Below are 23,531 nucleotides of genomic sequence, written 5' to 3' on the forward strand. Positions count from 1 at the left end.
GTCAGAAAGGAGGAACAGTCAGTCTCTGACCTTGAAAAACACTTGAATGATAGCAAGATAGACATGTATACAGCAGAGACTCAAGGGAATGGAGCCATGGCTAGAACTAGCAATGGGTGCAGAGCCTCAGTCCCAGGGGAATGAATCTGTGTGGAGGTGAGCAGAATCAAAGGTGGAATTAGTATGGAAAGACTTCATTGAAGAAGTGTGGTTTCAAGGTCTCCATCAAGGTGGACCTTCGCATTTTGGAAAGGAGTGGCAGGGTGCTTCACAGATACGGTGAGAGTAGGAGCGGCACAGGTACCAGTCTGTGGCTCTGCTTGATGAGGCCCTTGGTTGTGACTCTGCTTCTCTTCTTCAAAGGGTCACTCCAAAGGCCCCTTCCTAGTGAGTGCTCCTCTTTCTACCATCATCAACTGGGAGCGAGAGTTTGAAATGTGGGCTCCAGATATGTATGTGGTAACCTACGTGGGTGACAAGGACAGCCGTGCCATCATCCGGGAGAATGAGTTCTCCTTTGAAGACAATGCCATCCGTGGCGGCAAGAAGGCCTCTCGCATGAAGGTATCTCAGTGGGAGGGGGCTGCCCTCCATGGAGAGTTGCTGCTTTGGGCTTAGTTTGTCTGCTTGTGACCTAGTCCTTGGGTGAGGCAAGAGGATAAGCCTGGGAGGGGAGAGCCGTGCCAGATCCCTGGCTGTGGTTACACTGGAGCTGCCCAGTAGTGACCAGGTTACTTTCGCACACAGAAAGAGGCATCTGTGAAATTCCATGTGCTGCTGACATCCTATGAGTTGATCACCATCGACATGGCTATTTTGGGTTCTATTGACTGGGCCTGCCTCATTGTGGACGAAGCCCATCGGCTGAAGAACAATCAGTCTAAGGTGAGAGGTCAGAGAGGGTCTGTGTCTCCTAGCGCCACCTGCTCATTAAGGGAACCCTTTCAGAAGAGGAAAAGGGAGAATGCTGTCTGTCTGCCTTTGTCTTCCTCTGCCTTCCTCACATGTGACAGCCGTTGGTGGCCAGGCCTTTGCAAAGGATGACGGAGTGGGAGGCCTGACTGTTGGGCAGTGGAACAGCCTGGAATTTTGCAGAGATATCACTGAATCGCACCTCTCTCCATCTGCTCCCCCAGTTCTTCCGGGTCTTGAATGGTTACTCACTGCAGCACAAGCTATTGCTGACGGGAACTCCGCTGCAGAACAACCTGGAAGAGCTGTTTCATCTGCTCAACTTCCTCACCCCCGAGAGGTTCCAGTAAGTGCGTCTCCGTCAGCAGACTGAAATTCTTCTCACTCTGGTGGTTCTGGTGTCCTGTCTTTCTCCTTCTCCAACAGTTTCTCTCCTTTCTTTCTGCAGCAACTTGGAGGGTTTTTTGGAGGAGTTTGCGGACATTGCCAAAGAGGACCAGATTAAAAAACTTCATGACATGCTGGGGCCTCACATGTTGCGGCGGCTCAAAGCTGACGTGTTCAAGAATATGCCATCCAAGACAGAACTGATTGTGCGTGTGGAGCTGAGTCCTATGCAGAAGTGAGTTGGAAGGGACAGGAGGCACTGAGTCCATTTTGCGAGTACAGTTAGGCATCTGCCAGTCTGCGGTGTTTCTTCCTCCTGCCCCCACTCAGCTTCCTGGCATCCGGTGACAGGAGCAAGCCAGGCCTAAAGCAACCTGACGCCAGGGAACCTGGGCACACAGTTCTTTCTGAGTTATGCCTTCCCTTATTTAAATGACGGTGCGGGTCGTGGTGCTTGTTAGGTTTTCTAACCCCAGAGTGAGACACGTTGGAAGATCTCAGTCTGGAGACTGCGTGATCAGGCATCTGAATGCCCTCGCAGCTGACCTGTCTGTCTCGCCATGTAGGAAATACTACAAGTACATCCTCACTCGAAACTTTGAAGCACTCAATGCTCGCGGTGGTGGCAACCAGGTCTCTCTGCTGAATGTGGTAATGGATCTTAAAAAGTGCTGCAACCACCCGTACCTCTTCCCTGTGGCTGCCATGGTAGGTTGTTGGTGCCGCCTCCTGGTCCTTCCCGCATTGGAAATCCTCCAGGTGGGCTTCTCTCAGGGTTTTCTCTGCTTCTGTCCGCAGGAAGCCCCTAAGATGCCCAATGGCATGTACGACGGCAGTGCCCTCATCAGAGCATCTGGGAAATTGCTGCTGCTGCAGAAGATGCTTAAGAACCTCAAGGAGGGCGGACATCGTGTCCTCATCTTCTCTCAGGTATTACGTGGGCCAGGCCGGGAGCTTGGACAACAGCGCTGTTCACACAGCTGTCAGGGACACGAGGAGAAGGATGACGTCCGACTCCTCCATAAACTGCTCATTTAACAGATGACCAAGATGCTGGACCTGTTAGAGGATTTCTTGGAACATGAAGGTTACAAATACGAACGGATTGATGGTGGAATCACTGGGAACATGCGTCAGGAGGCCATTGACCGCTTCAATGGTAAGAGAGGGGCGGTGTGACTTCAGGCATCCTCATCCCCTTCTGTCTGTGCACCGATTACTTGTACTCCTGTGTTTCTTCCTACTCTTACTTCTGGGTCTTTGTCAGTTGAGGTGGATGAGTAAAGTTGTTGAATGTCTCAGTTGGAGGAATGAGGTAGACTATTCCTGGGAGATTTTTTTTTTTTTTCCTGTCAAGCCTTTGTTCTTTCTGCTAGAAAGAAGAGAGCATTTTATCTGTCCCTCACTGTATCTGAAGGTTGAGAAGGATCATGACTTTTTCAAGCTCAAGTAACAAGTTAGTGGCAGACTCACCTGTCTAGGTAGATGATGCTGCTTACTTTTTTAAACTTTATTTTGAAGTCATGTTGTACTTAAAAGTTGTAAAAGCAGTACAAAGAGTTCGTTATACCCTTCCGTCTTCCATTAGTAATAACTTATATGTGTCTACTTAAAAGAGTTTGTGGAGGGGTGGGCATTATGGTGCAGTAGGCTAAACCACTGCTTGGGATGCCCACATCCAGTACTGGAGTGCAAATTCCAGTCCTGGTTACTCTTCACTTCTGCTTCAGCTTCCTGTTGATGGGCCTGGGAGGCAGCGGATGATGACCCAGGTGCTTGGGTTCCTGCTACTTAGGGGTGGTAGGCTCCATGGAGTTCCTGGCTTCAGCCTTGGCCCAGTGCTAGCTGTTGCAAGCATTTGAATGCGTGAGCTATGGATGGAAGGTCTTTCTCTCTGTCTTCTTCTCTGTCACTCTGGCTTTCAAATAAATAATTCTTTTAAAAAGCAAAAGAAGGGGCCAGCCCTGTGGCACGGTAGGTTAAAGCTGCTGCCTGTAGCACCAGCTTCCCATTTGGGCGCCAGTTTGAGCCCTGACTGCTCCACTTATAGTCCAGCTCCCTGCTAATGTGCCTTGGAAAGCAGCAGAGGATGGCTCAAGTCCTTGGGCCCCTGCACCCATGTGGGAGATCCAGAATGAGCTCCTGGCTTCGGATCCACTCAGCTCTGGCTGTTGTGGCCATTTGGGGCTAACCTAGTGGATGGAAGACCTCTCTGTGTCTCTACCTTTCTCTGTGACTCTGTCTTCCAAATAAATTAAAATGAATCTTTAAAAAAAAAAGTTTATGGAAAATGAAATTAATAGGTAAGTTTATTGATACAAAAATTTAAATCTATGCATAGTTTTTTCATAATACCCATTTAAAATATTATTCGAAAGGCAGGAGAGTGATTCTATCTTGGTTCACTTCCCAAATGCCCATGGCATCTAGTGGTAAGCCAAGGTGAAAGCCTGGAATTGGGACCAGATCTCCCATGTGGGTAGCAGGAACCCAATTACTTTAGCCATCACCTGCTGTCTCCCAGGATCTGCTTTAGTAGGAAGCTGGAGTCAGGAATCAGAAGTGGTTGGCCGGCGCCACAGCTTACTAGACTAATCCTCCGCCTATGGTGCTGGCACCCTGGGTTCTAGTCCTAGTTGGGGTGCCAGATTCTGTCCTGGTTGCTCCTCTTCCAGTCCAGCTCTCTGCTGTGGCCCAGAAGTGCAGTGGAGGATGGCCCAAGTCCTTGGGCCCTGCACCCGCATGGGAGACCAGGAGAAAGCACCTGGCTCCTGGCTCCGGATCGGTGCAGCGCGCTGGCCGTAGCAGCCGCTTGGGGGATGAACCAACAGAAAAAGGAAGACCGTTCTCTTGGTCTGTCTCTCTCTCACTGTATAACTCTGCCTGTCAAAAAAAAAAAAAAAAAAAAAAAGGTGGTTATTGACCCTAGGTACTCTGGGGGATGTGGACTTTTTTTTTTTTTTTTTTAAATAAACTTTTTAATTTATTTACTTGAGAAACAGAGTTAGAGAGAGGGAGAGACAGAGAGGGAGGTCTTCTACCCACTGGTTCATTCCCCAAATGGCCATAATGGCTGGAGATGGGCCGATCTGAAGCCAGGATCCAGGAGCTTCCTCTGGGTCTACCCATATGGGTGCAGGGGCCCAAGTACCTGGGCCATCTTCCACTGTTTTCCCAGGCCATCAGCAGGAAGTTGGATTGGAAGTAGAGCAGCTGGGGCTCCAACTGGTGCCTGTATGGGATGCTGGCGCCACAAGTGGATGCTTAACCTACTAAGCTACAGCACTGGCTCAGGGATGTGGACTTTTTAACAAATGTTAGGCTAAATGCTTATTTCCATAAAACGAATTTTTGTGTACTTTTTGAAGATTCCTTGTATAGCAAAAATACAATTATGGACACAGGAAGTTAATTTTGGAATTACATTTTAAACTAAAATAAGTGCATGTCATCACTTTTTCCCTTAATGTTCTTTTTCTTTTCCAGGATCATCCAGTCCCAGATCCTACATTGCATTGAGTTATTATGCCTCCTCCTGTGATGTTCTTGATTTTTCTCCTTTGTTTTAGGATTCTGATACTTTTTTTCTTTTTTGTTCTCCCTTTCCCTCCCTCCCTCCACCCCTCCCTCCCTTCCATTTGAAAAGGGGGGGATGGCAGAGCAAGAGTGAGAGTGCGAGAGCGAGAGAGCGAGAGTGAGAGAGTGAGAAAGATACTGATCTTCCATCCACTGGCTTACTCCCCAAGTGGCCACAGTGGCCAGGGCTGGGCCAGGTCAAAGGCAGAACCTGGAAATGCAACTGAGTCTCCCATGTGAGTAGCAAGGGCCCAAACATTTGGGCCATCTTGTGCTGCTTACCCAGGTACATTAGTAGGGAGCTAGACTGGAAGTGGAATAGCTGAGACTCAAACTGGAGCCCATATGGGATGCCGATGTTGTAGATGGCAGCTTAAACTATTGCACCACAGTGCCAATGCCAGTGCTAGATATTCATTCATTCATTCATTCTTTTTTTCTTTTAAGATTTATTTTATTTATTTGAAAGAGTTACAGAGAGAGGTAGACACAGAGAGAGAGGTCTTTCATCCGCGGGTTCACTCCCCAGATGGCTGCAATGGCTGGAGCTGTGCTGATCCAAAGCCAGGAGCCAGGAGCTTCTTCCGGGTCTCCCAAGTGGGTGCAGGGGCCCAAGGACTTGGGCCATCTTCTGCTGCTTTCCCAGGCCATAGCAGAGAGTTGGATTGGAAGAGGAGCAGCTGGGACTAGAACTGGCACCCATTTGGGATGCTGGTGCTTCAGGCCAGGGCTTTAACCTGCTGTGCCACAGTGCCGGCCGTTCTTTCTTCTTCTTCTTTTTTTTTTTAAGATTTATTTATTTGAAAGTCAGAGTTAGGGAGAGTCAGGTGGGTGGCAGGGGATGCCAGTTTCGCAGTTTGCGGCTTTACCCACTATGCTGCAATACCAGCCTCTAGATGCTTTTCTGTGAATTAAAAAGTATATTTTTTTATTTGTCAGAAAGTGAGTGAACTGTAGTTCAGGTGCATGATGAGAAAGCTGGAGAGCTGGGACTTGCATGCAGACACTACAGAATGTGATGCAGAAGTCCCAACTGGTGCCTTAACCTAGGCCAAATGCGAGCTCCTAAATCTAAAAAATTTGATTGATTTATTTGAGGGGCAAAGAGAAAGCTGGACTCTGACTCCGATGCCTGTAACATCCTGGGGTGGGCCATGGCAAAGCCAGGAGGCAGGAACTCGGTCCAGGTTTTCCACATGGGTGGCAGAGATGCAGCCGCTTGAGCTGTCATCGGTTACTTCCAGGGTGTGCATTAGCAGGACGCTGGGAGCTGGAGCAGAGCCAAGACTTGAACCCAGGCAGTCTGAGAAGGGATGTGGGCAGCCCAGAGCAGCACCTTAACCTTTATGCAACAACCTGATGTAATGCTTGTGAATGCTGGTCACTTGTTTTGTAGAATATCTCTAATTTGGTTTTGTCTGATGGCTTCTCTTGATTAGATTAAGGCAAGAGGGCTGCGAAAGTGATGCTGTGTTTGGGGGATGGACACCATGTTCTTACGTCTCATTATTGGATGACAGTTGGTTAAGGTGCTGTTTAACAAGTTCCTCTTCTTTCCGTTGCAAGTGATAAGTGTCTTGAGATGGTAGAGACTATGCTTATACTCAGTTTCTTGAACTTGCACATGGATTTCAGTGTCCACTGGTGGACCTTGCTTGCAACCATTGTTCCTGTGGTATTTGACTAATGAAGTTTTGTGTTTCTGACTTCCTTCTACTTTCATTAATTGAAATTTGGACACGTTTCTCATCCTTTTGTTGTTGTTGTTGTTCTTTTTTTTAGCACCGGGTGCTCAGCAGTTCTGCTTCTTGCTTTCCACTCGAGCCGGGGGCCTTGGAATCAACCTGGCCACTGCAGACACAGTTATCATCTATGACTCTGACTGGAACCCTCATAATGATATCCAGGTGAGCAGAGGCCACAGCAGTGGCATGCATTAACTTGCTGGAAATGCTGGATTCTTTGTGAGGACTCCACAGCTGGAATTAGTTGTTTAAGTGAGAAATACCAGATTCTTTTTATGTCATTTACCCTACTGTGAGCTAGAGACTTGGGTTAGCTATGGCCCTATTTTGGGCAACATGATAATAGAGGGCAGTGTCTGGGGGCAGGAGTGTGAAAGGAAGTTTCACATGAAGGCAAATGTGGCAGCAGGAAAATAGGTCTCTGGCTTTGTTTCCTGCTCATCTCCAGGCTTTCAGCCGCGCGCACCGCATTGGACAAAATAAAAAGGTGATGATCTACCGATTTGTGACCCGAGCGTCAGTGGAGGAGCGCATCACGCAGGTGGCAAAGAAGAAGATGATGCTGACGCATCTTGTGGTGCGGCCTGGGCTGGGCTCCAAGACTGGATCCATGTCCAAGCAGGAGCTTGATGATATCCTCAAATTTGGCACTGAGGAACTGTTTAAGGACGAAGCCACAGATGGAGGTGAGCTGGTCAGACAAACTTGAATTTCAGCCTCTAAGGGATGGGAGTGTCTGATGCCGAGGGTCTCCCATGGGACCTGCTTTTTCCACGGCAGTTGCTGAAGCTGACTTGGGGGTTACGGCCCTGATTCTTACAGGAGGAGACAACAAAGAAGGAGAAGATAGCAGTGTTATCCACTATGATGATAAGGCCATTGAGCGACTGCTGGACCGCAACCAGGATGAGACAGAAGACACAGAGTTGCAGGGCATGAATGAATATCTGAGCTCATTCAAAGTGGCCCAGTATGTGGTGCGGGAAGAAGAGATGGGGGTGAGTACGAGTCCAGGGCAGTGCCGGGCTTGGTGACTGGTCTGGAAGTTGGACTGAGTCCAGGACGGTACTCGAGATGAGGAAAATACCTATATGCAAATTCACGTGTGAATTGGTATACCTTTTCCTTTGAAAACAGAGACTTTTTGTTAAAGGAAGTTTTGTATCAGTGAAGTGAAGTAGCTCAAGAACGTCTGTGAGGTGGAGCATGGTGTCAGCCCGTGTGCAAAAGCGAGGTTCTCAGCATCTGGGAGAGCCAGCTGGGAGAGCCCACCGCGTGCTGTGGTTGGTGGCAGGAGGTGCTGCCAGCGCTTCTGAGGGCGCTGGTGTCAGGCACCACTCAGGAACGAGGGGCTGCGCAGCCACGTCCTGGGTTGGGCCTGGAAATGCATCATTTGTGCCTTGGGGTGGGGACAGGTGTGCTGCAGCAGTATCTGTGGCTTGGCTCTCAGGAAATTGACAGCCAGATTTCACACTCAGAACAGTTACATTGGCTCTTCTCCAGAATCTCATTTTTTTTTTTTTTTTTAAGATTTTATTTATTTGAGAGGCAGAGTTAGAGACCGATTTGCGTTCACTGGTTCACTCCCCAAATGACAGCAATGGCTGGAGTTGGGCCCATCAGGAGCTAGAGCCAGGAGGTTCTTCTGGGTCTCCCACTTGGGTACAGGGGCCCAAGCAGTTGGGCCATCTCTGCTTTCCCAGGGCAAAGTAGAGAGCTGGATCAGAAGAGCAGCCAGGACATAAACTGGCACCTATATGGGATGCTGGCACTGCAGGCAGAGGCTTAACCTACTGTGCCACAGTGCCAACCCCAGAATTTCATTTTTTCTTAAGCATTCTATTACTCTGTTTTTTTAAAAAAAGTGTTTCAAATACTACCTCAAGTCTCTTTGGAACAAAAGGAAGAGGTAAGATATATACCTAGGTAATATCTTATTGTGGGTTTTTTATTTTATTTTGATTTGCTAGTTTTTAAAGAGTTGTTTATTTGAAAGAGAGGGAGAGACAGAGCTTCTGTCCACTGGTTCATTCCCCAAATGGTTGCATTTGCTGGGTCCGGAGCCAGGAACTCCGTCTTGGGTCTCCCGCGTGGGTGGCAGGGGCTCAGATACTTGGGCCATCTGCTGCTGCTTTTCCAGGTTCATTAGCAGGAAGCTGGATTGGAAGCAGAGCAGCCAGGACTTAAACTGGTGCTGTGGTGCTCTGATAAAGGATGCTGGTGTCACGCGCTGCAGATGAACCTGCTGGTCCCCAGCATGACAGAGGGAGACAGAGATCTTCCTTAGCTGATTTATTCCCCAAATGGCTGCAACAGCCAGATCTGGGCCAAGTAAAAGCCAGATGCCAGGAATCTCATCTTGGTCTCTCACATGGGTGGCAGGGTCCAAGTACTGCTGCCATCTTCCGCTGCCTTTTTAGGCACATTAGAGGCAACCTGGATTGAAAGCAGAGCAAGAGAGATCGAAACCAGCACTCCTATATGGGATGCTGGCATCATAGGTGATGCGTTAACCTGCTCTGCCGCAGTGTTCTCCAGTGTTTGTTTATCTGAAAGGCAGAGAGACAGAGACAGACAGACAGAGCCCTCATCATTCCCAAATGTCTGCAACAGTCAGGGTTGGACCTGTCTGAAGCCAGGAGCCCATCACTCGATCCACATCTCCCCCGTTGGGGGAGATCTTGATGTGTTGAGCTGTCACCTGCTGCCTCCCAGGGACTGGATTAGCAGGAAGCTGCATGTGAAGCGGAGGAGCCAGCACTCAAACCAGGTGCTGTGATACTGTGCCTGGGTGCCCAAGCTTCCCTACCCAGTGCCTCAGACACTACCGCTCCCCTTATTTGTTTGAAAGAGTAGAATCTCTCTTTTTTTTTTTTTTAACTTCTTTTCCATTTCTTGGTCTTTTTTAGTAAAAACCAAGAAACAATGCACAGGTGGTGATCTTTTCCCTCCATAAATGATAGAGTATTACAGTGAAGAATGAGGGGCTGCCGTTGTGGTGCAGCAGGATAAGCGGCCCCTTGCAATACCGCCATCCCACAGCAGAGTGCCAGCTGAGTCCCGGCTGCACTGTTTCTGATTCAGCTCCTTTTAATGTGCTGGGAGGCAGCAGAAGATGATCCAAGTACTTGTGTCCTGACCACTGGTGTGGGAGACCCATATGGAGATCTTGGCTCCTGGTTTCAGCCTGGTCTGGTTGTGGGCACTGGTGAGTGAACCAGCAGATGGCTAATCTCTTCTCTCTCCCTCTGTCTCTCCCTTTGCCTCTCAAATAAATAAATATTTAAAATATTTATTGAAAAATAAAGTTTGCTTTCTCCTCTGGTCTCCGTTAAACCATTGAACTTGGGGTTCTTTGAATTGGCAGAAAGAGGCATTTGGTTATCTCTGACATCTTTTCTCATCCTTTGGACCCAGAAACATTCTTGTGTTTTTCTCATTTATAACTGTTGTCTTTGCTCTTGAAGGTGATGCTACTAACCTCAGTTTATGTGTGCCTGTGGCTGAAAAGCCTGACGTAGCTCTCTAGACCAGCGGCACTCAATCAGAATCGCCCTGCATGCCTTTCCGCAGCAGTGCGTGCACCTGGGCATGCTTGACTGGGACAGCGAGTGCCCACTTGGTCATCTCTGCTCGTGACTGCACGAGAGTACAAGTTATTGTCGGGGTAGTGACCACAGCTGCCGTGTACTTTGAAAATAGTTTTCAGTTTTATTGTTTGAATAAGTAGTAATTCATATGGTTTAAATCTCAACAGATACAAGGTGGTCACATGGCTCAGTTTCAGAAGACACAAAAGTATCTCACTCTGTGCTCTGCCTGCCTCCTTTCCGTCTCTGGGGGGAGGGGAAGCTGATGTTCAGCTTCTTACCTGTCTCGCCAAAAATATTTTATGTGCCTACAAATTATACATGCACATGTTCATACCATATGTACACATATGCACACATCTGTATACACACAAACACCTTGTTTACTTTCAAGCACAAAAGTAATTCATGGTATGTAATGTTTTCACCTTGCTTTTGTATACTTAGTGGATCTTGGAGATAAACAGGAATCAGAACATAAAGACCCGCCTCCCCCTTATTTCTCGCTGAATATTATGTCCTTGTTTGGAAGGACAGTGTTACTTCCCTGAAATGCTCGGGACCAGAAGTGTTCCAGATGCTGGAGCTCTCAGATCTTGGAATATTTGTGTGGACTTCGCAGCTGAGCCTGCCTGATTGGAAAGTCAGAAGTCTGAAATGCTCTGAGATCTGAATCTTCTTGAGAATCAAGTTTTGGATTTTGGATAAATTTGTATTTTGGGTTTCAGTTAGTTGCATAATGATGGACCACCTGGTTTGTTTTTAATATTATGCTATTAGCACTAGCTTAATTCTAGTATAAAAGATTAGGAATTAATCAGCGATCATGAAATGTCTGAAAATTACAACTTCTATAAGACTTTCCGAGAAGCATGAGAGGATATATATAATCTTGTTGTTTTGTTTTTGCAGATAGTTGGTAAACTTCTGTGAAGTTTATGAAGAGCGCAGGGCTTGTGGCCCTTCAGTTTTCTCTCTGAAGCTCTTTTGCAGTATTACAGAAGCCTCCCCGCTCTGCCTTGCTAACCTTTCTTTCCTTCCTCTTGTGCCTCCCAACTCTATGCGTCTCAGTGGAAAGGGCCAGAAGAAAGCACACTGTCCCTTCCTCCCTCTCTTGAGATCACAGCTGTGACACGTGTGCTTCTTCAGTGTGTTGACTCCTACTCCACGTAATTATGAGGCGCCGTGTGCTGTCCATTTAATCTGTTCTAAGTTCTTAGGTCCCAGCAGGCATGCCAAGTACTCGAGAGGCCAGTTGTGAAAAGGAGCTAGCAGAATGGGAACCGTGAGGGCCAGGGGTAGCTGGTGGTGCTGAATTCAGCACCCCTGAGTCCTGGCCCACCCTCTGTCCCAGGAGGAAGAGGAGGTAGAACGGGAAATCATAAAACAGGAAGAAAGTGTGGATCCTGACTACTGGGAGAAATTGCTGCGGCACCATTATGAGCAGCAGCAAGAAGATCTAGCCCGAAATCTGGGCAAAGGAAAAAGAATCCGTAAACAGGTCAACTACAATGATGGCTCCCAGGAGGACCGAGGTGTGTGTGGCCGGCCCCGCCCCCCACCCATGGGCCGTTCCACTAGAGCAGTGGGCCCCGCTCATCTGCCCTCTCTCCCTCCAGATTGGCAGGACGACCAGTCCGACAACCAGTCCGATTACTCGGTGGCCTCAGAGGAAGGTGATGAAGACTTTGATGAACGCTCAGAAGGTGAGGGCTGTGCTTTGCTAGTTGGCTCAGTAGTGCTTTGTGTGCTATCCCACCAGTGTCACTCACACACCCCTTTGTTCTTGCAGCTCCCCGCAGGCCCAGTCGCAAGGGCCTGCGGAACGATAAAGATAAGCCATTGCCTCCTCTGTTGGCCCGAGTTGGGGGGAATATTGAAGTAAGTGCTGTACAATTCTATTGGGGTGCCAAGTGCTGGTATTGTGTCTTCCATGAAGTGAGACCTGCTCCCATTCACCTGGATTTCCTTTCCCCCCAGGTACTTGGTTTTAATGCTCGTCAGCGAAAAGCCTTTCTTAATGCAATTATGCGCTATGGGATGCCACCTCAGGATGCTTTTACCACCCAGTGGCTCGTGAGAGATCTGCGAGGCAAGTCAGAGAAAGAGTTCAAGTGAGTTGAAGGCCAGGACAACCAGTCTAGAGCAAGGACTTCTACTGTTGGGTCTTTGCATGGTACTGGTCTGGGCTGTCCAGGGAAACAGGCTCTTTGCTTTGCTGACGTTGGCAGGTGAAGCTGTTTGTAATGGGAGTTCCTGGTTTTTGTAGCTTTCCTGGAAGAGAACCTGGGGGGCTATACAGAGCCTGCAGACCAGCCCCCCTCCCCGTGCTGGTGGGCTTTACTTCAAGGGGGAGCCGGGTCATTGCCTGTCAAGGCCTAACTGGTTGGCAAAGGTCTGATCTAGGAGTTGCTGCACTCCCTGTTTAACTCGTTTCTCTGCATTGCTACAGGGCCTATGTCTCTCTATTTATGCGGCATTTGTGCGAGCCGGGAGCAGATGGGGCTGAGACCTTTGCCGATGGTGTGCCCCGAGAAGGCCTGTCCCGTCAGCATGTCCTCACTAGAATCGGTGTGATGTCCTTGATTCGCAAGAAGGTGAGCGTCGAACTTCTCTCCATTAGTAAAGGTTTCAAGGGAAACTGGGGGCCAGCAGGAGAGGAGCCTAGGGCTGGACTTGGGTCTTCAGTGTCTTGTCCTGTGGTCACAGGTTCAGGAATTTGAACATGTTAATGGGCGCTGGAGCATGCCCGAACTGGCTGAAGTAGAGGAAAACAAGAAAATGTCCCAGCCTGGGTCGCCCTCCCCAAAGACTCCTACACCCTCTACTCCTGGGGACACACAACCCAATACTCCTGCACCTGCCCCACCTGCTGGTAAGTCTGCCTGTCGTGTCGCTTTGTCCCTGTCTCTGTCCTGGCCTGTGCCTCTCCTCACCTGTGCCCAGTTCTCACAGGGGAGTCCGGCGGGACACACAGTACTCTCCCTCTCAGTTTAGGAGGCCGTCCTAAGAATGGGGCTGGTTCTTAAAGGCACGAGAGGACAATTTAAGATGAGACAGATGGGGAAGGCGTGGCCACCTCTCTGATCTACGACTTCCTTCCTAATTGATTGTCTCCTGTTGGTCTGCAGAGGATGGGATAAAGATAGAGGAAAATAGCGTCAAAGAAGAAGAGAGCACAGAAGGTGAAAAGGAGGTTAAACCTGCAGCCCCCGAGGCCCCCATGGAGGTGAGAGGCGGGGTGGCCGGTGCCACGCTACAGGCGGATGGACGCTAGCCTGTCTGCTTCATCTTCTGTCTCTGTTTCTTTTGAAGTGTGCACAGCCCTCTGCCCCTGCCTCAGAGGATGAGAAGGTCGTTGGTGAACCTCCTGAGGGAGAGGAGAAAGTAGAAAAGGCAGAGGTGAAGGAGAGAACAGAGGAGCCTATGGAGATGGAGCCCAAAGGTAACCCCATTTTCTTTTCTTTTTTTTAAGATTTATTTATTTATTTGAAAGGCAGAGTTACAGAGAGACAGAGAGAGAGAGGTCTTTCATCCTATGATTCACTCCCCAAATGGCCATATGGGCTAGAATTGGGCCGATCCGAAGCCGGGAGCTGGAGCTTCTTCCGGGTCTTTCCCATGTGCAGGGGCCCAAGGAGTTGGGCCATCTTCCACTGCTTTCCCAGGCCATTGCGGGAGCTGGATGGGAAGTGGAGCAGCCGGGACTTGAACTGGCACTGATAGGGCGTGCTGGTGCCGCAGCACTAACCTCCTATGCCATAGCATTGGCCCTGCTTCATGACCTTCATGCCAGAGATTGAGGTGTGGGACGGCTGTGGTTGGATAGTAGTGTGGAACAGAGGGGAGCGCTCCTCATTCATGTGGATCTCTGTGTCTGCTCCTTCAGGGGTTGCTGATGTGGAGAAGGTGGAGGAGAAGGCAGCAATAGATCTGACCCCTATTGTGGTGGAGGACAAAGGTGAGTGCGGAAACTGATGGTGGGGCAGAAGGACTCTAAAACCAGAGGCAGCGAGTTTATTTTCCCCTGTCTGCCCTTCCACAGCTACGTGGCTGTTTTTATCCCCAAGTAAGAGGCTCTCTCTCCGTCCCTGCATTTGATTGTCAGGGAGCTGCTGGTACCTTTTCTGGGTCTGCAGAGACACCTGTGAGGAGGAGGGTGGAGGGGGCTGAGTGTCTTGTAGTCTGTAGTGCGGAGCTGATGTTTTCCTTCCGCATCTCCTGTAGAAGAGAAGAAGGAAGAAGAAGAGAAAAAGGAAGTGATGCTTCAGAATGGAGAGACCCCTAAGGAACTGAATGATGAGAAGCAGAAGAAAAATATTAAGCAGCGCTTCATGTTCAATATTGCGGATGGTGGTTTTACTGGTACGGAAATGCAGAGCCTGCTGGGGTCAGAGGGATCAGAGGTGCCGTGGGGGCTGGTGTCAGAAACTGGACCTGTCCTCCGGGAGGGATGCCAGGCTGATCGTGCCCCCTCCGGGTTCTTTGTTAGCCAGAAGCAAAGTCTACTGGGGTGGTACCCGGGGGGAGGGCAGCAGTACACAGAGGGCTGACTTCTCACAGGTGTTCGTCTTTTCCTGCTCTCCCACCTCCCCTAAATTCCTCCTCAGAGTTGCACTCCCTTTGGCAGAATGAGGAGCGGGCAGCCACTGTCACCAAGAAGACCTATGAGATCTGGCATCGGCGGCATGACTACTGGCTACTGGCTGGCATCATCAAGTATCCTTTGCCTGAGTGTGCACTGAGGTTTTGGTGAAGGGTTCTGAAGGTCCCTTAGTATGAGGCTCTGAGTTTCCTTGTTTTGTTTTTCCTGAGCACTTTGCTAATAGCCACGGCTATGCCCGGTGGCAGGACATCCAGAATGACCCACGCTATGCCATCCTCAATGAGCCTTTCAAGGGTGAAATGAATCGTGGCAATTTCTTAGAAATCAAGAATAAGTTCCTAGCTCGAAGGTTCAAGGTGAGCAGGATGGGGAGGAGTGTGGCATTTAAGGGACAGAACTTTAACATGAAGAATGGTCGGTGAGGGAAGAGAGTTGGTTCATTCAGCCACACTCAACAGTATTTACTGAGCAATAGTTTTCTGTATCCCATGAAAGGCTTTGCTCCCAAGTACCTTAAATATCAAGTGGGAGATGCACAGACTTGACTGCCAACTGCAAAAGAGCTGTAGATGACCGTGTGTCCGTGAGTGATGCAGACTAGTGCAGGGGGTTGTCATGGGAGCCCTGCAGGCTGCAGTGTTTGGGAGAGATACAGAGGTGGTGTTGAATTTCATCTCTGAAGAGGTAGAGCTGTCGGGGGCTATTGCCCTTTTTTTCTGGGTCAAAGAGTGCCTACTGTGTGGATAAAGCAGAGGACTGGGTGTGAAGTGGAAATGTGAAAGTAGAGCTCCATCTTCCTCCCTTCCTTTTTTTAAAGATTTATTTATTTATTTGAAAGGGTTACAGAGGGAAAGAGAGAAAGAGAGAGATCTTCCATCCACTGGTTCACCCCAAATGGCCACAATGGCCGGAGCTGGACCGGTCTGAAGCCAGGAGCTTCTTCCCGGTCTCCCGTGTGGGTGCAGGGGCTCAAGCACTTGGGCCATCTTCCACTGCTTTCCCAGGCGCATTAGCAGGGAGCTGGTTAAGAAGTGGAGCAACCGGAACTCAAACCAGTGCCCATATGGGATGCTGGCACTGCACTTACCCGCCACACCACACCACCAGCCCTAAGCTCCATTTTCAGAACCTCAAGGCCTATGGCCACTGAAGGGAGCCTCACTTGGGAATCCGGATGTTTGTTGAGGGCATCGTATGTGCAGAGAAATGGAGTGTCATGAGGACAAGACACATGTCTCTTAAGCTGAGTGTGAGTTTAATTGGGGAAATAAAAAATACACACCAGCGTCCCCTCAGAGGTTATGTGCCAAACAATGATTGGTACAGGGGTACAGAGACAGATAGGGCAGGTGCCTTTTCTCAGGGGGCTCTCGGTTTCCAGGGGAAGCAAATGTGTGGTTGAGTGATTGCCTTCCTGTGTTTCAGGGGGGCTACTGCTGAATGCTCTAAGAAGGTCCCCTGAGGGACTGGAGAAGCAGGGAGGGAGTACACAAATGGGCTTATGGAGATTTTGGTGTTGCCATTGGGTTTTGAGGAATGGGCTGGAGATTGTTAGGTAGAAATGGGTGGCTGTTGGAAGCAAAGGGATGAGTTTGGACAGAGCTGTGGAGACAGGAAGCTTAGGTGTTCGTGAGTAGTAGATAGCCCAGCTGCGCTGTAGAAAACATTTATGTTAACAGTGGGAGGTAGGTTGTTGGAAAGAGAGGGGGAAGGGCTAGGAATCAGTAGGTGGGTTGTTGGCAGCATATGAGAGCTTGGCCTTTGCCGTGTAGTTAATGGGCAGCCATTGGAGGTTGAGCCATTGGTGGGCTGAGTTTTGGTAGGACCCAGGGAAGTGGAAATGCGGTCATGAGATGATGAACTCACAAGGTGTTAAGGGCCTGGGCTGTTGTGCTGGTTGTAGGGAAATGAATGAAACGATAAGGTTACAGGAAACAAAGCACTGAAGAATTTATAAGACTGAATGATTTACTGTACGGATTAGCAAACTTTGCTATTAATAGGCCTAGATACTAAATATTTCCAGGTTTTGTGGGATGTACAATTAAAACTGCAAATACTCAACTCTCGTTGTGTGACTAGCTATGGGTGATTTTCACAGACAAATCAGTACGAGTGTGTCCCAGTAAAAGTTTGTATATGGACACTAAAATTTGAATTTCATGTAATTTTTTTTTCTATAAAGATTTATTTATTTATTTGAAAGGCAGAGTGACAGAGAGAGAAGAGGGGAAGTCAGATCTTTCAACTGCTGTTTTGACTCCCCAAATGGCTGCAGCAGGTGGGGCTGGGCCAGGCCAAAGCCAAGAGCCTAGAACTCCATCCAGGTCTCCCACATGATGGCAGGACCCAAGCACTTGAGCCGTCCTCCACTGCTTTCCCAGGCACATTAGCAGGGAGCTGGATCAGAAGTGGAGCAGCCGAGGTAGGAACCAGAACTCCCATATGGCCGGCTAATGTCTACAAGCAGCACCGTGACCCACTGCACAACGCCAGCCCTCATGTAATTTTCACAAGGCATGGAATCATCTTTCTTCCCACCATTTAAAGATATGCAACCCAGAGTCATCTCTTGAGCCCTACAAAACTGACAGTGGGGCAGATTTGGCTCCCAAGCTATAGTTTGTCAACTCCTGATTTCGTGGATTTGAGGTACAAAGGAGTGAGACTCCAAAAATAACTGGTGTTTTGAACCTGAGTCAGAAAGTTAAATGATCAATTTATTTTTATTTTATTATTTTTAAAAAAGATTTATTTATTCAAAAGGCAGAGTTATAGAGAAGCACAGAAAGAGAGATCTTCATCCGCTGGTTCACTCCCCAAATGGCCACAACAGCCAGTGCTGACCCAGGCCAGAGCCAGGAGCAGGAGCTTTGTCAGGTCTCTCATGTGGGTGCAGAGGGCCAAGTACTTGGGCCATATTTTGCTGCTTTCCCAGCCACAATAGCAAGGAGCTGGATTAGAAGTGGAGTAGCCAGGATGCTAACTGGTGCATATATGGGATGCCAGTGCTGCAAGTAGTGGCTTTACCCTCTATGCCACAGTGCCAGCCCCTAAATGGCCATTTTAGAGGAGAGGGAGTGGTTTGAAGAGAATGATAAGTTCAGTTTTAGACAAATCGTTCAGTGTTTCTTACAAGTCAGTAGTTTCCCACTGGCTCCCGCACCATCTGTGAGTGGGGCCAGTCATCCGTGCTCCAGATGCATGCTTGAGAAGCAGCTGCATAGAGGTGCTGGCTGGCGCTGGCAGAGGAGAGACTGTGGGAGACTGTTCTAACAGAAGAGCTTTGGGCCAAAGGCTGAACCTGAAATATGCTCACTGGTTAGGGCATAAAGAGGCAGTTGGTGAAGGAGACTGTTGGGGTGAATGACTAGGCCCCAGTGGAGCTGCATCTCTTTTCTCCCTTAGATTTACTTATTTATTTGAAAGGCGGAGTTACAGAGAGAGAAGGAGAGACAGAGGTCTTGCATCTGCTGGTTTATTCCCCAGATGGCTGCAATGACCAGGGCTCAGCCAGACTGAGGCCTGGAGCCAGGAGCTTCATCCAGGTCTCCCATGTGGGTGTCGGGGTACAGGGACTTGGTCCATCTTCCACTGCTTTCCAAAGCTATTAGGGAAGTGGATTAAAGGTGGAGCAGCCAGGACTCGAACCTGCACACGTATGGGATGCCAGCACTGCAGGCGGTGGCTTTACTCGCTACATCACAGTGCCAGCTTCTTATTTATTTTTCTAAGATTGATTTATTTATTTTAAAGTCAGTTAGAGAAGGAGAAGCAGAAAGAGAGAGAGAAGCCTTCCATCCTCTGGTTCACTCCCCAGTTGGCCACAACGGCTGGAGCTGTGCCGATCTGAAGCCAGGAGCCTGGAGCTTCCTCCAGGTCTCCCATGCGGGTGCAGGGCCCAAGCACTTGAGCCATTCTCCACTGCCTTCCCGGGCCACAGCAGAGAGCTGGACTGGAAGAGGAGCAACCGGGACAGAATCTGGCGCCCCAACCGGGACTAAAGATTTATTTATTTATTTGAAAGTCAGAGTTACACAGAGAGGAGAAGCAGAGAGAGGAGACGCAGAGAGGGAGAGAGAGGCAGAGAGAGAGTTGACTGCAACGGCCAGAGCTGCGCCAATCCGAAGCAGGAGCCAGGAGCTTTTTCCAGGTCTCTCACACGAGTGTGGAGGGCCAAGCATTTGAGCCATCTTCTACTGCTTTCCCAGGCCACAGCAGAGAGCTGGATCAGAAGTGGAGCAGCCGGGTCTCGAACCAGCGCCCTTATGGGATGCCTGCGCTTCAGGCCAGGATGTTAACCTGCTGCAACACAGCGCCGGCCTCCCCTTATTTTATTTTTTTAAAGACTGATTTATTTGTTTGAAAGACAGAGTTACAGAAAGAGAAGGAGAGAGAGTCAGATCTTGTGGAAGAAACAAAAACCCATTCTCATACCATACTTTTTCTTGGCTTCTCATAGACTGACTCTAAGATAATTCTCATAAGTTAAGAACCAATATTCTATGGCCGGCGCCGCGGCTCACTAGGCTAATCCTCCGCCTAGCAGCGCCGGCACACCGGGTTCTAGTCCCGGTCGGGGCGCCGGATTCTGTCCCGGTTGCCCCTCTTCCAGGCCAGCTCTCTGCCGTGGCCCGGGAGTGCAGTGGAGGATGGCCCAGGTGCTTGGGCCCTGCACCCCATGGGAGACCAGGAAAAGCACCTGGCTCCTGGCTCCTGCCATCGGATCAGCGCGGTGCGCCGGCCGCAGCGCGCCAGCCGCAGCGGCCATTGGAGGGTGAACCAACGGCAAAAGGAAGACCTTTCTCTCTGTCTCTCTCTCTCTCACTGTCCACTCTGCCTGTCAAAAAAAAAAAAAAAAAAACAAACAAAAAAAACCAATATTCTGCCTGTTTATTTTGAAAAATTATTTATTTGAAAGGTAGTGGGTGGTAGGGGAGAGATAGCTTCTATTTGCTGGTTTGCTCCTCAACTGGCCACAAGCACTGGAGCTGAGTCAGGCTGAAACCCGGAGCCAGAAACTCCATCCAGGTCTCCCACGTAGTGGCAGGGGCCCAGGCACTTGAGCTGCCTTCCCGGCTGTTTAGCAGGGGGCTAGATCGGAAGTGGAGCAGGTGTCAGCATTTTAAATGGTGGGCTGTACCACAGTGCTGGCCTCTGGAATATATTTTAAAGAACCTTGCCCGTGGCTCCATCAGGCAACAGGTGGAAGAGTATCATTGCAGTATGATGGGGGAGAGGGGTTGCCTGGAGGCAGTTTAAATGTTTGACATTGGGAAAGTGGATAGGTAAAATGTGGCTTGACATCATAGAACGTTAGCAGAAGCAACAAAATGCATGTTCACTTAACACCACAAAGGGACCTTTAAAAATATTAGGAAAATATTAAAAAGCATTTTATACCCATAAAAACATCATCAGATATGTGCATATGAAACAACACCCAATCTTCAAAAGCACATGCAAAAGTCACAGTAAATCTACAGGAGGTTTGCCTTTTGGGGGTGGAAGGAATGGTATTGAGATGGAGATAACCAAAAATATTTTTATAAAGTAAAAAACCCTAAATGATACAGGTGTATCCATAGGATGGATGACCATGTAACCATTATGTGTGTTTTTGAAGAGTTGTTAATGTAAAAGGGAGTTGGGTGCTTACTCTGAAAATATAACGTGGATATGTATTTAGTATGATATCAGTTATGTAAAAAAATGTGCATGGAACCTCAAAACAAACATGAATTATTAATAGCTCTGTGTTTTTACCCTTTTTGTCTAAGAGAGAACCCAACAGGTAAAGGTTTTAAAAGCATGTCCTTCCAAACAGGAGGAAGGCGGCAATGCAATGTTGAACTGCTGGGGTGTGAGGAGTGGTGTTGGGGAGCCAGCCATGACGTTCTTCCTAAGTTCTCATTACCTACAGGAAGCGGTGAGCTGAGGGGTCCGTTAACAATGAGCAAAGTAAGTGTCATTCCAACTCTGTCTCTTTATCCCCTGTCCAGCTCTTGGAACAAGCCTTGGTGATTGAGGAACAGCTACGCCGAGCTGCCTACCTGAACATGTCAGAGGACCCTTCTCACCCTTCCATGGCCCTGAACACTCGCTTTGCGGAAGTGGAGTGTTTAGCGGAAAGTCATCAGCACTTGTCCAAGGAGTCCATGGCAGGAAACAAGCCAGCCAATGCAGTCCTGCACAAAGGTAGCCAGTGGCTCCCCTGCCTCCTGCTCATTCAGCCTCGACCCAGAGCGTGTGGAAGCCTTTTTCAGAGCCCTTTGGGAGCACAGGTCGTACCAAGGATCTTTGCCATCCTCCTTGGGAAGCTGAGGTCTGAGAGGCAGTCAAGGACGGCCATTGCTGGCCTCTTAGTGCATTCAGGTTCTTGAGGTGCAGAGTGGCACAGAGACACCCAGTGTCACTTGGGAACCTTAGGATGTCATCTTCAGATCGCTGCAGATTCTAGACCCTTTCCAACTTCGCTTCTATTTAAAGTAAAACAGCATGAGGAGGTGGAGGGTGAAGTGAGGAAAAGGCAGCTGTCATAAAGGAAGTGGGGGACAGATCCAGAAGGCAAACAGCAGGAATAAACTCCTCTCGAGTGGAGGAAGTGCAGACAGTCGCGAGCAGGGGGTGTGAGGGCTAGTCCACTAAGGGAGATTTTTTTTTTTTTTTTTTTTTTTTGGACAGGCAGAGTTAGAAGGACAGAGAGAAAGGTCTTCCTTTCCTTGGTTCACCCCCCAAATGGCCTCTGCAGCCAGCACCGTGCTGATCTGAAGCCAGGAGCCAGGTGCTTCTCCTGGACCCATGCAGGTGCAGGGCCTAAGCACTCGGGCCATCCTCCACTGCCTTCCTGGGCCACAGCAGAGAGCTGGCCTGGAAGAGGAGCAACTGGGACAGAACCGGCTCTCCAACCGGCACTAGAACCCGGTGTGCCGGCACCGCAGGCAGAGGATTAGCCTAGTGAGCTGCGGTGCCGGCCAGGGAGATCATTTTTTTAAAAAAATTATTTATTTGAAATGCAGAGTTTAGAGGGAGAGACAGAGATCTTCCATCTCCCAAATGGCTGCAAAAGCCAAGGCTGAAGCCAGGACCCAAGAGATTCATCCAGGTCTCCCATGCTGGGCTGGCCTCTGCTGCTTTCCCAGGTGCATTAGCAGGGAGCTGGATCGGAAGTGGGGCAGCAGGGACTTGAACCGGTGCCCATGTGGGATGCCAGCGTCGTGGGTGGCGACTTGACCTGCCCCATCATAGCACCGGCCCCAGAGCATCTTTCTTGCCCAGCACAGCTCAACCCGTTTTCCCTCTGCAGTTCTCAAACAGCTGGAAGAGCTGCTCAGTGACATGAAAGCCGATGTGACTCGACTCCCAGCGACCATTGCCCGGATTCCTCCTGTGGCTGTGAGGTTACAGATGTCAGAGCGTAACATTCTCAGCCGCCTGGCCAACCGGGCACCGGAGCCTCCGCCACAGCAGGTGGGATCATTGGTTCTCCACGCCAGCGCTTCCCACAGACCCGTTCTGAAGCTGTAACTTTGCTGTCAGGCTGGGTCCCTGTGGCCTGTGAAGTTCTGACCCCCTGTCTTGTCTCCTCCAGGTAGCCCAGCAGCAATGAAGAGCCAGCCTGACACCACCTCCACCGCTGAGCAGTGACCTTCCTCACTTCCTCTTGTCCCGGCTTCTCCCCCGGGGGCCCGAGAGACCCTCGCCTTCCTCCTGCCCATCTTCCATGTTGTAAAGGAACAGCCCCCGTGCACTGGGGAGGGGAGGGAGTGCGGGGCAGTGGTGCCCTTCCTGCTGGAGATTCGGGCAGCAGCAGCAGTAGCGCCGGCGCCATCTGCAGGGAGCTGGCGGGCTGGCCTTCTGGACCCTGGCTTCCCCCACTGTAACGTCTGTTACACACAAACTGTTGTGGGTTCCTGCCGGGCTTGAAGAAAATGATCTGAATTTCTTCCTCCTTTTGGTTTTATTTTGCTGGTTTATTTTGTGTTTTCTCCTTTTTGGGGTATTCAAGAGTGGGCCGGGCCCCTGGGTGAGACACAGCTACCTCTGTTGGCATCTTTTTAATACCAGGAACCCAGCGGCTCCAGCCACTGTGCGGCTAGAGTGAAATAAAGTGGAAAAAAAAAAAAAGGAAAAAGAACCAAAAGCATAAAAAACCGCAACAAATTTCTTGATCAAAATTGAAAATAAAAGTTTCCTTGTATTTTAGTCCTCTGGTTCAGTGTGGGTGTAGGCGCAGCTGGGTGAAGGTGAAAGGCAGGAGCCCCCCTGAAACTCATCGGATATTTAAGGGCTGCTTCGAGCCATCCCCCCATCCCCTCTCAGAAGAGACCGGAGCCCCCAGCACCGTCCCGGGGTGCCTCCGGACGCGCAGTCCCCGGCACCGCCGCCTGGTGGCGCTGTGGCTGCGCCGAAGTCCACTTCGGGCTTCAGACTGCCGGTCGGGGCGCCTGATTCTGTCCCGGTTGCCCCTCTTCCAGGCCAGCTCTCTGCTGTGGCCCGGGAGTGCAGTGGAGGATGGCCCAAGTGCTTGGGCCCTGCACCCCATGGGAGACCAGGATAAGTACCTGGCTCCTGCCATCGGATCAGCGCGGTGCGCCGGCCGCAGCGCACTGGCCGCGGCGGCCATTGGAGGGTGAACCAACGGCAAAGGAAGACCTTTCTCTCTCTCTCACTGTCCACTCTGTCAAAAAAAAAAAAAAACCAGCCGCCTCGTAG

General features: G+C 49.7%; 1 protein-coding gene and 1 non-coding gene across 26 annotated transcripts in view; both read left to right on the forward strand.

Moving 5' to 3' along the window:
* CHD4 (chromodomain helicase DNA binding protein 4) overlaps nucleotides 1-23,021 on the forward strand; it is a 33,733-nt gene extending 10,712 nt beyond the window's left edge. For 7 of the 25 annotated variants that reach the window (XM_051850176.3, XM_051850182.3, XM_051850179.3 and 4 more), the window contains exons 16-40: nucleotides 364-564; nucleotides 748-885; nucleotides 1,137-1,258; nucleotides 1,361-1,534; nucleotides 1,866-2,007; nucleotides 2,098-2,229; nucleotides 2,341-2,458; nucleotides 6,658-6,782; nucleotides 7,069-7,306; nucleotides 7,443-7,618; nucleotides 11,565-11,745; nucleotides 11,830-11,916; nucleotides 12,003-12,091; nucleotides 12,191-12,324; nucleotides 12,663-12,807; nucleotides 12,920-13,085; nucleotides 13,342-13,439; nucleotides 13,526-13,655; nucleotides 14,100-14,171; nucleotides 14,438-14,575; nucleotides 14,821-14,929; nucleotides 15,040-15,172; nucleotides 20,819-21,017; nucleotides 22,123-22,286; nucleotides 22,408-23,021. In XM_051850176.3, the coding sequence (XP_051706136.1) occupies nucleotides 364-564; nucleotides 748-885; nucleotides 1,137-1,258; nucleotides 1,361-1,534; nucleotides 1,866-2,007; nucleotides 2,098-2,229; nucleotides 2,341-2,458; nucleotides 6,658-6,782; nucleotides 7,069-7,306; nucleotides 7,443-7,618; nucleotides 11,565-11,745; nucleotides 11,830-11,916; nucleotides 12,003-12,091; nucleotides 12,191-12,324; nucleotides 12,663-12,807; nucleotides 12,920-13,085; nucleotides 13,342-13,439; nucleotides 13,526-13,655; nucleotides 14,100-14,171; nucleotides 14,438-14,575; nucleotides 14,821-14,929; nucleotides 15,040-15,172; nucleotides 20,819-21,017; nucleotides 22,123-22,286; nucleotides 22,408-22,425 (3,429 nt within the window). In that variant the 3' untranslated portion in view covers nucleotides 22,426-23,021. Of the gene's footprint in view, nucleotides 1-363; nucleotides 565-747; nucleotides 886-1,136; nucleotides 1,259-1,360; nucleotides 1,535-1,865; nucleotides 2,008-2,097; nucleotides 2,230-2,340; nucleotides 2,459-6,657; nucleotides 6,783-7,068; nucleotides 7,307-7,442; nucleotides 7,619-11,564; nucleotides 11,917-12,002; nucleotides 12,092-12,190; nucleotides 12,325-12,662; nucleotides 12,808-12,919; nucleotides 13,086-13,341; nucleotides 13,440-13,525; nucleotides 13,656-14,099; nucleotides 14,172-14,437; nucleotides 14,576-14,820; nucleotides 14,930-15,039; nucleotides 15,173-20,818; nucleotides 21,018-22,122; nucleotides 22,287-22,407 lie in introns of all 25 variants that reach the window. The other 18 variants (XM_051850177.3, XM_051850183.3, XM_051850180.3 and 15 more) reach the window with 5 other exon arrangements.
* LOC127492220 (small Cajal body-specific RNA 11) lies at nucleotides 13,121-13,256 on the forward strand. Its single transcript, XR_007921379.2, has one exon.
* Nucleotides 23,022-23,531: the final 510 nt, after the last annotated feature.

Source organism: Oryctolagus cuniculus, chromosome 9 (assembly GCF_051225735.1).
Source record: "Oryctolagus cuniculus isolate XC-2025 breed Fujian yellow rabbit chromosome 9, ASM5122573v1, whole genome shotgun sequence".
Lineage (NCBI taxonomy): Eukaryota > Metazoa > Chordata > Mammalia > Lagomorpha > Leporidae > Oryctolagus > Oryctolagus cuniculus.